Source organism: Pipra filicauda, unplaced genomic scaffold (assembly GCF_003945595.2).
Source record: "Pipra filicauda isolate LSUMZ 115617 unplaced genomic scaffold, ASM394559v2 scaffold135_size2527700_pilon, whole genome shotgun sequence".
NCBI classification, from domain to species: Eukaryota; Metazoa; Chordata; class Aves; order Passeriformes; family Pipridae; genus Pipra; species Pipra filicauda.
The window spans coordinates 990365-1005032 of NW_024103829.1; the positions used below are offsets into that span (position 1 = coordinate 990365).

The 14668-nt window shown below is 36.7% G+C and overlaps 1 protein-coding gene across 1 annotated transcript in view; it reads left to right on the plus strand.

Moving 5' to 3' along the window:
* CDC14A (cell division cycle 14A) overlaps positions 1-14668 on the plus strand; it is a 56817-nt gene that overhangs the window by 7502 nt on the left and 34647 nt on the right. The window contains 2 exon segments of the mRNA XM_039378331.1: positions 4374-4449; positions 10943-11035. Of these exon segments, the coding sequence (XP_039234265.1) occupies positions 4374-4449; positions 10943-11035 (169 nt within the window).

Here is a 14668-nt window from a genome sequence, read left to right on the forward strand (position 1 = left end):
CAAATTAGAGACATGGGCAGTCACCAACCATATGGAGTTTAACAAGGGTAAGTGCCGAATTCTGCACCTGAGATGGGGCAACCCTGGTTGTGTGTATAGACTGGGAAACCAGAGGCTGGAGAGCAGCACTGCGGAAAAGGACCTGAGGGTCCTGGTTCATGGCAATTTGAATATGAGTCAGTGGTGCCCTGGCAGCCAGGAGGGCCAGCCCTGTCCTGGGGGGGCATCAGGCAAAGCATCGCCAGCTGGTCGAGGGAGGGGATTGTCCTGCTCTGCTCTGCACTGGGGCGGCCTCACCTTGAATATTGTGTGCAGTTTTGGGCACCACAATATAAAAAAGCTACTAGAGAGCATCCAAAGGAGAGCTGCAAAGATGGTGAAGGGTCTGGAGAGGAAGCCTTATGAGGAGTGGCTGAGATCACTTGGTCTGTTCAGCCTGGATAAATGGAGACTGAGGGGAGACCGCATTGCCACGTTCAACATCCTCATGAGGGAAAGTGGAAGGGCAGGTACTGATCTCTTCACTCTCGTGACGAGTCACAGGACTTGAGGAAATAGCATGAAGCTGAGTCGGGGGAGGTTTGGGTTGGATCAGGAGAAGGTTTTTCACCCAGAGGGTGAAAAAAAACAGTATCCTGTTCCAGGACACTGGAACAGGCTCCCCAGGGAAGTGGTCACAGCACCAAACCTGTCTGTGTTCCGGAAGTGTTTGGACAATACTGTCAGGCATGTACTGTGATTCTTGGACTCGATGGTCCTGATGGGTCCCTTCCAATTTAGCATAATCTGTAATTCTGTGGAGGTTATCAATTCAATTAAATGTGTGCCAGGCTATATTATTCCTTCATTGACTATAACCAGGCACCATCCAATAGTTCAAGATAGGAAATCTGTTTATCATTTTTCTGAAACTCCAGGGTCAGGTATTCAAATGCTTAGTGAAAAGTGACTTTTGCATTCAGAAGAGGTGCCGGGTTAGGCTTGAACTGACTCATGGTACCTTCACGTGGCCTCCCGTGGAACTGCAGTCGGAAACGACTGATGTTGCTATCTCAAGAGTTGAGGGCTGCATTCCATTGAATTCCCTGGAAGAATTTACAGTAGCTGCTTGCATGACAGAGTAAACCAATGAGCCCTTTATGGGCTGGCCTTTTGAGGTGGATGACCCTTCCTATGATACAGTATAGCAAATGCCTCAGATCTTATGTTGTAATAAATTATAGGAAGAAGTGGTTCTAGGAGTCTATTCTAAGGAGAATACAGATACCAGAAACTTAAGCTACTGCTTTCAGGTAGCATCATGATAGTATTTTTGAAGTAGACTACTTAAATATTCATCTAGTATATTCTGAGGTTTTACTACTTAGTTTGAGAAGCCTAAGGATAGCAAGCCTCCATGGGTTGAGGGGGAAGAATAATTTCAGCTATCATCTAGGTACTTGATTAGAACAAAATATAATTAAATGTTAATTAATACCATACCTGCTATCTATTCCTCATATGTGGTTCCCACCTCCATTGTAAGTGATTCTCTCTTAACTGGCTTAAGCTTCAGAGACATCCCGATTTCTTATTGTATTTAAATGCATTGTTAAAATACCTAGATGTAAAAGAGGTGGAAGTAAAATAATGAGTGGATTGTTATCAGTGACTATCATGTAATAGGATTTGACTTTTTCTTACATTTATCTTCCACTTTTACCCAATAAAATTCTTTACTCAGATGGTGACTTGGTGTGTCATTTCTTCCCCATTCCCTATACCTCCCATTTCTCATCTTCTGCTTACATTTAACTGTATGTCAAAATTCTGTTCTTAAGATGAAAATCCTCTGGGTGAGTCAGGATCAAGTGTCTCTAATTCAAGTATATAAATGGGCTTTTATAGAAAAAGTAATGAGGGTGCATAAGATTAAACCCTTCTTCTTAAACATGTCAGAAATTGTGTTTAGGTCTAAGGATGTAAATTGAAGGAAGATTTTGTAGAGTTCATTGACTTCAGTACAGAGCCTTGTATTATCTTTCAGAGAACTCTTTGATTTGGAGGTTTGTAAAGCACTTGTTTCACTTAACCCCACTAAAAAAAAAGGATAATCCAACTTATTTCACTTTAGAGGTATTAAGTGGAGAAAGTTAAAATTATGCGTGTAACATAACCTTTCTGACTCACGTGTAAACCCCAATGTTTTGTAAGTGAAGCCAGTGGCTGGTTTATACTGCCTATATGGTGTTATGTAAATAACTTGGGAATTGTCAGTGGTTTTGTGTAGTAGTAGTGCTGGTGCAGCACTGACTAAAAGTACCTTTCCTTTATGATTGCGTTTGAATTCTGAGAAATATTTTGTTTCTGCAGCACAGACAAATGGTGACAGGACCAGAGACTTAAACACAGATACTTCTGCCCCTGGCCTCCACTGTGTTAAGAGAAGCACACCATACTTAATGGGAATAGGTGATGGAGAAATAGTCAGTCAAAGATTGTGACATCTTTCACTCGATGGCTGAGAAGCTTAATAGCTTCATTTTGCTTCATGGATAGACTCAAATGTATTTTATCCTTCTGCCATCAAAATAGTAACTTGTCTGTTGTGGATAAATTTGTAAATTAATTTTTGTGTACTTTTCCTATACTTCTGTTTGAATTTAATCATGTGGAAAAGTAGAAGTGGATATATGACTTCATATTGATGTACTTCTAGCAAATGAATAGTAATAAAATAAAAACTTATCCTAAAGCATGGCTTATAGAGTTCTTCAGTTCTTTAGGTGAACTGTGTATTCCATTAAATCTTTCAGCTACTTTGCTCACAATGGTTTTTAAAAAAGTATTCTGTTTTATAGTAACTATCACATTCCATGTTGTTTCATAATACTTTAAAAAGTATTTTTCAAAAATAATCTTTAAATCCTAAGTTCTACTCTTCCATCATATATTTAAGTGAAAGAATACTCTAAAGTTAATGGAGCAAGACAGGGTGGTTGTTTTTTTTTTATTTGAAGAAGGTGTTAGTGCAGCAGTATGGGGAGAGATGTTAGTAAGCCTTCTATATGGCTTTTCTAGAAGCTACAGTGTTGTTAGAGCTCCAGTTTTAATTTCTTTTTTGTCATAACTCATACTTGTCTCTAGAACTTTTTTTATTTCACCTCTGAAAAACCATATGGAGGGTTTTATTTTAAAAATACCTATAACTGTTGACCATATCTGGAGACTTAGCTGAGATGGAGTTCTGAAGTTAGGCCCTGCTTTACTGCCACTGGATTTTCCTCTTGAGTTGGTTACTTCTGTACAACCTGCAAATAAAGTCCTAGTAGTTGGATAGCTTGCTCTGTCATCCAGCTAGTTAGCTTCTGTAATTACATCTTAATATTTTGTTCTGAAGGGCTGAACTGAATCTTAACCAACACTTACATTGTTACTTGATATTGTAAAGTAGATGATACTGAAATAGCATTGGTGTGGCAGGCAGGCTACTTGTCCTAGATAGTGATCAGACTAATACAGTTGTCTCTTTTTTGCACTGCTCTTGGCTTTCTCATTTGAGAGAATGTGGGGAAAAGGATATTAACGAAGTTATAAGCACCAAGAAGATCATCAAGACAGATTTCTATACACAAAAGGAAAATTATTGGGGGAAGCTTAAATTTTGAGCAGTTTTGCACAATGAATGGAGAGGGAGAAAGCTCTAGAAGAGATTGTTTAGAAGTCTAGGAGAGAAACAAGAACAATGAAGAGTTGGTATTGACAACATGAAATAAATAATAGATTGGAAGAACGGTCTAGAGATGAGGATTGTGGGACAAAGGGAAAAATAATTCAACATAAAGTGTATATGTAATATATAATCTCTGGAATAGTGAAGGATGGGATATGAAGAAATATGCTTAATTTTCAGACAGATCAAGACTGGACATAATTCAATAAATTTTATTACCCATAAGAAATTCTATGTAGCTTATTCTTAATACTGTGTAATGATATATTTTCATCTTAAGCAGTTGTAGAATCTTTATCTAGGATGTCAGCATGGCTTAAATGTAGATCATGTCTTGATATTCTTTACTCTGTAGTTTTGGTCAAAACCAGACTGCATATCATGGGATGAAGAAAAAAATTCTGTAGTTAGTGTGTGTATATAATGAGAAAGGTAGTTACTGGAATATCTTAAGCTGAAGCTACAAATGAGTTCAAATTAATTGTTACTGTTGTCCTCTTAAATGAACCAATGAAGGACTTATCTGTTGTTCCATGTATATTGGCTACTCTGTATCCTGCAAAAGTTACTAATTTGCAGCTTTAATTATCAACAACATGGACATTGAAATTTGCCTAGCTCTTTTGTATGAATAACACTGGTTTTTGGTTTTTTTCCCCAGTTTCTATGGAGATTTTGGACCTTTAAATTTGGCAATGTTATACAGATACTGCTGTAAACTAAATAAGAAACTAAAGGTAAGCTTTGTTTAAAAACAATGTTCCTATTTTTTTGTGTTTTGAAATTGAAATAAAATTATACAGTTTGAGAGTGGTGATTAGTTGCTCATTATCTAGATGGTGACTGCTAAACTTGAAGGATGTTCTTTGTTCTGAGTTCTTTTCCCTCTGAAGAGTGAAAACAATTAATATGCCTTCATTATTGCTTATGAGATGAGGCACTGAAGGCTGTGTTCACCTTTTTTCATAACCTTACACTTTAAAGACAATAGTAATAAAAACCACTGGTTATGCTCCATCCCAGCCAGACAAGTACACTGAACATGTAGCTGTGGGCTTAACCTATTCTCCAAATACCTGTGCAGAAGTGATTTGCAGCATGTATAGGAAATCTATCAATTTCAAGAAATGAAACATATTTTAATTTCAAAGTACTAATTACTGTAACTTCTAGGCAAGTAGTGAGGAGACCATCCACTAAATATAACAGGTTTTAAATCTTTATAATATAAAATATTAGAACTGTTACTGACAGAAGGGGAAAATGAGACTACAGAAGTGATAACTTGGGTTACTGTTCAGAGGGTCCCTTTATCAAAAATGGCATTATGTTTTGTGGCTAATGTTTGCTGCACAAACATTTGCTGCACAATGCACTTAGGCAAATTGATTCATGCTATCTGCCTCTTTCAGGGACATGCTGAATGCACATGTTCTTAAGGGGAGGTTCTCCAAATTCAGGGATTTATGGAGTTGCTATAAACTTTTTGCAAAAAAAGTGCTTCTAGTGAAAATGTACATTGCTTCTTAACTCTAAAAAATTACTTATAAAGAGAAAAAGTTAAACTCTACTATTTCTAATTTTGTTAGCGTGTGTTCATATTGGGAAAACATTGGATTTGTCATTTCACTAAAGAGAACTTATAACTATGTTACCATCCCATTTTCCAGTGCCAGTATCCCATTCAAACATGTGACCAAAGATGCTCACTCAGTAGGAATCTGGTTTTTTTACCTTAATTCTGCTGTTGTTGACCTTTTATTTGAGTTAAAAGTTGGAGTGTGCTTGCTCTGTGAAGCAGTTACTCCAGAGAAGAACCAATAGTAAAGCTACTATTCTAACTTCCCGGTGCCCTTGGAAACTGGAGAGATCAGTTCTGTCTTTTCCAGATTCAGATTAAGACTGTGATCAGTTTGGGACCCGAATAGAGTCTCGTGTTACTGTTGAAGTGTATCATCCTGCTTTTATGGTTGAACCAGAATGCCTTCAATCCCGAGCCTAGGTGCCCACAGTTTCATCCAGGAAATAAGTATACAACTAATAAATATCCTGGGATTGTTTTTAATGGTTCAGTATTGAACAGGAATGTCTCTACAGGCTTTATTCTTCTTATAAGGCCATCATCTATGTTGAATGAGGCAAGCATGTCATCAGAAGTGGCTTGTAAGCATGATGAACAAGGTTGGATATTATCATGGAAAAAATAAACAAGGGAGCTAAATTGGAACTGAACTACTGACTGATATTTGCAGGGCTGATTTAACAAACTGTGATGTCACTTTAATGCAACATTTACATTTGTTGAAAAAGCAAACATACTGACACTGCTAGGTGAAGATTACAGCTGATGAGAAGTCTCAGCCCCTCTGGGAGGAGGTGCTGTTTGTTGCTGCCAGAGGCTAATTCCAAATAGGTTAATTTAAACTACTAGTGTATAAGAGGGAAGAGTAACCTGATAATGCAACCACTTGAAAGTAATACCTGAAATCAAACAGCTAAAGCTTGGAATACCGCCAAAGTGGTATAGAAACTTACAGTTGAATAGATTCCAGTCTGGCTGATTGGCACTACCCCTGGGGTAGGCCAGTACAGCTAATGTAAGCTTTGCTCTTCTAATAGTTAAAATATATGCCAGACTGCGACCTATTTTAGATACTACCTGCAGAGAGTAAGTTGTCTTGTAAGACCAAGTCCCAGGGCTGAAGCACGTACATGTACCTGCATGTATCAGAAGCACACATCTGCAGGCCTTGCTAAATGACTGCTGCTCAGCTTTGCTCATCAAGAATTACGGATTCACAGTTTCTACCCTTCTACACCTCATCTTCCCATGTCTGCCCTTCACAATTGTCCCAAAGAGGAGTTCTGAGGCTTGAAGTAGCGTGTGTAAGGAGGAAGTTCGGGTCACGAGAGAGAGTCCTGTTGGGGCAACCTGCTGTTTGCATATCCTTGCATTAAGAGTTCCCTGTGACCAGCAGCAGGAAGTGTTTGATCATAGAAAGTAAAAGATACTGCAGATTATGATGGGATGGTTGCTATTGCCATACTACAACGCTTTTGGGACCCTGAGGCAATGACAGTGCTTAAGCCCAGATGACTTGGTATATACTTGCTTGGGTAAGCACTTCATGTGCTTTTCTTAAGAAAAGAGTCTTGAAGTGTGGCACAAAAAAAAAATTACAAATGTGATGGATTTTGTATGGATACACTGTCTCAAAAGGAATTAAGACTTAGACTTGTTAATTTTGAAGCTTCTGTGAATAGGAACAGGAGAAATGAGAGTATAAGATCTCATTAAAACAAACAAGCCACAAACTTCCCTTCCAAATCTTTCAGCTGTATCTATTTCTGGTTTGGGAGGAAAGTTAGACATTAGAGGCAGTTTTCTGTTTTCCTCTCTCCTTTCTTGTGCGACTGGTGAGGATGGAGAAGGGTACCAGTTTGAAATGTGCTAATGGCAGACCAACATTTTAAAGTAAACTATGGTAACTCTGTGTTGACTGATATTAAAAACAGTAAATAATTCTGTTTTGAAGAGCTGAAGAATTTATTTAGATATCCATTTACGAAGAAAGTTTGAGGTAAAATCCTGGTTATGCCTTACAGGAAAACCTTTTGGACCTTGTTTGTAATGCTTCAATTGCTGTGGAGATGATTTTGACTACCCGAGTCAGCAGCAAGGAAAAAAATGCTTGGCTGTGCTATCTTTCTACTTATAATTTGAATTCTGTAGGGGGAAAAAATGCTTGACTAAGCAACTGGGGTTCATTTATGAAAGAAAGATTTTGTTTCTTCTGTTTAAACAACTCTGACTTCATAAAAACTGCTTTAAAAAACCTTCTGTGTTTTATGTGTGTATAGCCTTACACATTCTCAATAAATCCAGGAGCAGAGGTGATCAGGGAGTGTTGCTGATATAAATGATACGAATATTGGAGATCAAAGGCAGGGGAGGAAAAACACTGGCAGCATTATGAACTATGGGGTTTAATATTTTTTGTGTGCTAACTGTATTGCTGCTGAGTCACAGAGGAGTTTGGCTTATTTGTTGTTTTAGTATAAATAAACTGTTGGGCATACATGTGGAACTGTAGTAATTGCAAGCATCTCCTTAGGACAGCCTAAATTTTGAGACAGGGTTGAGTGCACGTTTTAATAAACCATTTTCTGTGCAATTTGCCACCCTTGTATTCACTGCTATTTATGTGTACATATTACATATATATACATCTCTCTATGTATAAAAATAGAATTTGCATAGATCCAGGCTTATTAAACATACTGCAGTAATTTCTTGCTTGAACAGTACAACTGTGTTTAACCATATCCATTATATGAAATACTGACAAATAATCTGGTGATTTTACACAGCTGACAATCTAGTAACGGTCTACCATGGCACTTTCTAAGCCTGTCATCAGTTTCTCTGCAAGCAAATCTCTCTTGAGGCCTGCAAGAAACAGGAACTTATCTATTATTTTTTTAAAAAGTAATCTTATAATGAAAATAACATGTTCTGGAACCCTCTTGTAATCTTATAAATTAGTTTTATCACCTAAACCAAAACCTGCCATGCTTTCTGTGGAACCTCTGCTTTTAATTCAAAAGACTGTCTTTTAGTATGTTCCTTTGGGATATATCTTGACAGATACTGTTGTTACATTTTGTCTCTTAATGATGTGTGAAACTGCTAAAATTTTCTTACTGGTAAAGAAGAATACTCTTAATGCTTCATAATGCGTGCCTTTGTTTTAGGAAAGAAGATTACTCACAACTATGTTATCTAAGGTCTGGCTATTCTGTAGGATAACCTGTATTGTAAAAGTTCTTGTTGAAACAGTCCTGGTTCTTCAGAGTTGAACAGTGTCTCAGGGAACTAAAGCCTTAATCCATTCAGGTGGAGCTCTGGAGCTGTAAAAAGAGTTACCTTCCAGAACTGTCTTGAAAGCTTGTTATCATTGAATCTATCCAAAGGAGGACACATAGCTTATTAAGTATGGTGAGAAAATCAGTATTTTTGAAAGTAGATCATATAGCTTAGTATTGATATTTAAAGTGTACTGAGTAAACAATTTGCATGTTAACGTTAACAGAGGCATTGCATTGACACTTCAGGAAACACTTATTGTAAAACTTGATTTTCTGTAACTAGTGGGCAAATAAAAACAGTGGTTTGTCTTATAGGCTTTGGAAAAGTTAAATCATTTTCCACTGGCTACTATGCTATAAACTGTTAATGTCAATTAATGTTAAGTTCAATTTTGTATTAAAGCTTTAGTCAGGATATGTTTTTTGAATATCATATAACCTTACATTTTGAAAACTATGCACTAAAACTGATACATTGTTTTCATTAAAATGTTCTGGAAACTTCTATTTTTCACTACATCAGGTACAAAGTGTCTCAAAACTGAAATTACTTGATATACCCAAAACATTAAAAAATCCATTCCATAAAATAGAACAAGAACTATGGTCTCATTACATAGAACTTCTGACTAGTTAGCTTTACAGTTTAAAATAGTGGGTTTGGTGAACTATAAACTGCTGCAAAGAACTTTGCTTTAAAATAAGTAGTAGTCAATAAGTTATAATTGAAGTTCTGTCACTGTTGCATAACTACTGTAATCTTATCCCACCTACACATCATGGGTGGAATTGCAGTTAGAGAACACTAAAATTAAAAAATTGAGGAGGGGGAAGAAGGGAGGAATCTTAAAATACTGGGATTAATTTTGTCAAGTTTTAATAATAATTGAATACTTCACTAATTAAATAACTACTTGTGCTTCGTATGTTTGCATATACGCTGAGAGAGATGTTGCTGTTGGTCTCTAGATACAGCTTCTTCCAATCAACAGCAGCCAGCTATCTTGGGAATTACAATCCCATTTAGACACACTGAGTTGCATTAACTCTCACTCCTTCTACCTCTGGAAGTTGTGGCTAATAAGACCAGACTGGAATGTACAGTTAGAACTGCTATAAAAGGTGCTGTTGCTGGGGGTTGGGAGTAAGAAGCTTGCTGTGATACCTATATCAGTTTTCTCCTGAGTTTATCAGCTATTTGATTTTTTGCAAAATTTGATTCTATGGTTAAAGTTATTCTAAAATCTGCAACAAGAGTTAAGGTGAGAGTAGACACAGATCTCTAGAAGTGAGATACAATTGGCACTACTTAAACAAATAAAACACTATTCTGCAGCAGGTACTGTATGTTCCACTCCCAAGTGTCAACAGTGAAGCCAGGTAACAGCAGCATTGGTATTAGAGCATTTTATAGAATGTGCAACTTTTAAAAATAGAACGAGCTTCAAATATTTAGAAACGGAAACCAGAATATTTGTTGATAACTTCCTTAAAACTGGAGTTGTACTGTAAAAATCTGTCAGGACAAACATGCATCACAGTGGTAGCAATTCATGAAGCCAAAAAATTATTAATGCAGTAAATCGTCCAACTTGCCACTTCTAAGTGACAGTTTTGTCTCTTTCTGGCTTTAAATAGTTTTGCTGCAGTTTGTCATTATTGTTCTGTTCTGGTGCATGTTGGTTTTGTTTTCAATGGGAGTTTTGTCCACAGGATTCTGACAGAGGCTTCCTTTCTTCCTGAAGAAAGAAGAATTGCAAGTATCATTAGTTTTGTCTTTGCCTAGCCTTTTTTCCAGGCAATGTTTTCTTTTTTTTTTTCTTTTTTTTTTTTCCATTTTAAATCAATTCTTGCTGTTGAAGTTTTCTGAAGATGTCCATTACCCCATTTTTAGGTAGTATATATGGAAGAGTGTTTTAACTTAACTTGATTGCTTCAATTTTTCTTTTGTCTTCGCCACAGAATTATATGCAAAGAGATTCAACATACAGGAGGAAGTTTTAGTCTGTAAATGTCAATGTCTTTTAATCAGTGTTCATAAGCTGTTCTTTCAAATACTTAAACTTGGGGAAAAAAATTCAGTTTTTTATGCTGAACATTTTAGTTCAACTGCATTTTACAGAATTTTTTTTTACAGCTAACAAAGAGATCTGCCCTGATACAGTGGCTGCTTCTCTGTGCTCTTATCTGTGATGTAAGAAGATTGTTCAGGGTATCAGTAATTTTTTCTCCTTTAATTTTAAGAATCCCTTTATAAGTATTTTTTTTTTCAGTTTGGGAAAAGGGATTTTTTGAAGTGTTCTTAAAGTGCATTCTTTTCTTAGTAACTATGATATTTTGTTTGTTTCTTTCTTTAAACAGTATTTCAGTCTATCAAGAAAGAAGATAGTGTACTACACCAGTTTTGACCAGCGGAAACGAGCAAACGCAGCATTTTTAATAGGTGCATATGCTGTAAGTATTATTGATCACATGGATACTCCTAACCTTCCTTAAGAGACTTCTACTGTGTGTAAAACAGCTTCTCAAGGGATGGATGCAGATTGTCATTTCATTCTTCTCTAAGCTGTCTTTGGAAATTCTGCTGCATGAGTTTTAGAGAAACCCTGGCTTTGCCCCTTAACTCCATTTATTTTACTAGACATGAAATGGCTTTGACAGATCATTTGCACATTTTCCATAGGATACCATTTTCTTGAATGTCGAAAATTCAAACCACAAACTTACATTTAAACTTGGCTGCTTTAGGATTAATTGCTTCTCATGGCAGGAGCGGGATTCATACTGGGAAGGAGAAATATTTTTCTCTAAGCCTTTCTTAAAGTTACTAGACCAGAAGCATAGTGATTATTGAATTGATTTCTCAGTTTATTTTCTATGATTGTACAAGCTTTTTGAGCCTAGAAAATCTTTTAGCTGTGAACTCTACCAATATGTGAAAGTTAATTGAGAAGGCTTGGTTTATTTGTCCTGGTGTTAAAACATTAAGTGTAAAATGAAACGTGGAAAGCAGTGGATCAGGTTCTAGGAGTGGGTTTCCAGTGGTGATTATGCAACTTAGATTGTTCCATTAAACAGCTACTTAGACCCTATAGCTATTTAAATATTTTAATAAGAGATGTGAGTGAAAGTTAAATCTTAAAACTTCACTGGCAATATGCATCTCAGGAAGATGCATTTGATAAATTTCAGTTTTTACAGTGGACTTCCAGTACTTCTTTTTTAATCATGCCCAGTTGCTAAAATATTGTCCTTGTTCTTAAGAATTCCACAAAAATCACTTCTGTCACAAATTCAGATTAAGAAAAAAATATTTAAAGTGTTACAAGAACAGAAGAACATGCAGACTTCCCTGATCATGCAGAGGTTCCTTATAAATGACCAAGACTACAACACAAACTGGTCAGTGAGGTCAGAAGCTGGGTGCTACTAGGTTTTGCAAAATCTTATCAGGCACAACAGAGACTATATGGAAGCTAGTGTTGTTCAGCTTTTCTTTTCATCTGTTTGGAGATTTTACTTGTTAGGATTTTTAATCTAGCCTTCCACAATAGTTAATCTTTTCTTAAAAAAGAAGTCTTTAAAAATTGTTTTGAAATACAAGTCCTTTCATGCATACCAAAACTAAAGTAGCCTGGTTTGACTCAATTTGTACTTAGTTTCTGGGGGGACAATGAGTGTCAGGAGGTAGGTCTAACTCAATTATACTTAACTCCCCACTTTTTATCAAATAATTAATTCTTGGAGAAATCTTGAAGGAGAGCGCATTTTCACCTGTCTGATAACACGTATATGAATGGTGAGCTGGGTCTCTCTTTCCATATACTTAGGGTATGTTTTTTTACTGGTTGGAAACCGAGGAACACCTACCTGGTTGTGTACTCTGTCTAGTAAGGATTGAATTCCTTGGGAGAGAAGAGCAGGAGGAATACTGGTCTGTTTATATCAGTGATTGCTCTTGTACTCCTAGAGAAATGGGGCAGAGGGAAGAGAGAACACGGATATATGACACTTTGCTGCTTCTGGTAAATCTAGAGCTTTAATTCTACCCTGTAAGAAACAAGCAGTAGTTACCTCTTGCAATTCTTCAGAGACTAAAACGATTAGTGGGCCAAAATCTGACTTTTAAGCACTCTCGATGGAACATGCTTTTGCACTGTGGCAAACCCTGGGAAGAGTGAGCCTTTTTTCCTTTTCCTTGTAGATAGCAGGTGGGCTGGCCATATTTCACTCTCGTGATTACTTTAACTGTATATTTTGGTAGTAACAGCATTTATTAGACTTCTGTTATACCGGGAAGGGAGAAAAGCTGTTGAGTTCTTAAGGTTGTAGTTTTATTGCAGCAAATGACTGGGTAATAGCAAACTACTATGGCATGTTCAGTGATTTGCCTGCAGGAGTTTTTTCCTAATGTAAAAATTTAAATTGGACATCTCAGCCCTACCTGAAACTTTAAAGGTTTGTTTGCCGGTAATCTAAGCATGTCACACTACTGCTCAAGCCTGTAATCCTTCCCTTGGAGGGTCAGCAAGTACAAAGGCTTTTCAGTCACTGCAGTGTGTGCAGCCTCTTCTGTACACCTTTCTGCAGCTTGCTTTAGGTTGTCTTCACAGAACTCTTGTGGTAACGCAGCAGCTCTAAAGGGGAACTGTTCCAAATACTTCTAATATTAAAGTGGCAGATGCAGGTGGGAACAAGATGAATCCAAACTGCATTTGAAATATTGTGGATAAGTGTTAAGATGGGCTTGCAAAATACTAATTCCCTTTTTGTTCTGCAAGCTTTTTAGGACATATGGTATGAGTTTTCTTGACAGTGGGTATATCTGGCCTGTATTGCTACACATCACGTGCCAGCATAGTGTCACAATTGTGGGAAGCTTGTCTTTCAACCATTTCAATACTGATCCATGCTATCAGTGTGACCATGGTGAGTGGAGCAGCAACATTGGAGGCTGAGACTAAAATACAATTCCAAGTTAGGGGATTGATCTTTTGAATGGAGATCAGTTTGTGTAGAGGGTTTTGGTCCAAAATTGGACTAGCTGTTCAAAGCACTCAAATAGGTTGTATTTGAAAAAGAGATTATTCTGGACCATCTATTCATTGCATAGTGGCAAAGAGTTTTTCAGACTGTTTTATTTTAGTCAATTTTTTGTGTTTTATTTAATCCTTATCTTGTCTTTGCTGTCTGATTTGTCCATGCTTGAGGAAGAAATGGAAGAAAATCTACCTAATGTGACAACATCTTACAGAGTACTAAGAATGCCATTAACTTGGGACAAAAAGCTAATTGTAGATATTTTGGGAGTGACCATCACTTACCTATGTTCTAAGGTGCTCAAGGTCAAAAGCTAAGTAGAGCTTTTAAATCAGGCACTCACCTGTGTCCTGGTTAAGAAAATAATTACTAGAGTACTTTACAGTCAGTAAAATGTGTGTAGAGCTGTAAAGTAGCCATGTAGATGCTGGTGGTAAGGTGAACAGGAGAGAAATGGCTAGGAAAATCATGTGGCTTGGTTTGTAATAAATGTTTATATGTGTGAAATATGCCACTCCAAACTGAATGAATTTCATATTTTGTAAATGAAGTACTTGCTTAATATGTATTCTGAGTTAGGTTTATTTTAGGACTAAGTGTACTGTACGAATAGGAATTGAAATTCAAAAATATGTACTTGTATTTCTTACTTAAGCCAGTGCAGCTATTAGAAGAAGAATGAACCTTGGCTGTGGGTGTAACTGTATGTTGGTCTCATAGTAACACGTTCAGCTTGTTGAATTGGATATTTTTGTTAATTAGTAGTTTGATATTGACAATTAGGAATCAAAAAATACTTTTTGAGATGTGGTGGAGAAATGTTTCCTTAGTCAGCTGCCACAATGGTATTTTGACTCATTTAGAGAGAGAACTCCCAGTATAGATACGTGTTTTTCATCTTAATATGATGCAGAGTCTGTCCTAAACTCTCTCAGTTGAGCAATATGTGATTTTTTTTTCTATTTTCTTTTTTTAAAGTAGAGGAATGACACAAACCAGAAATTCCAGTTTCTGTTACCTTCTATTGATTTCTGAATAATTTCTTTG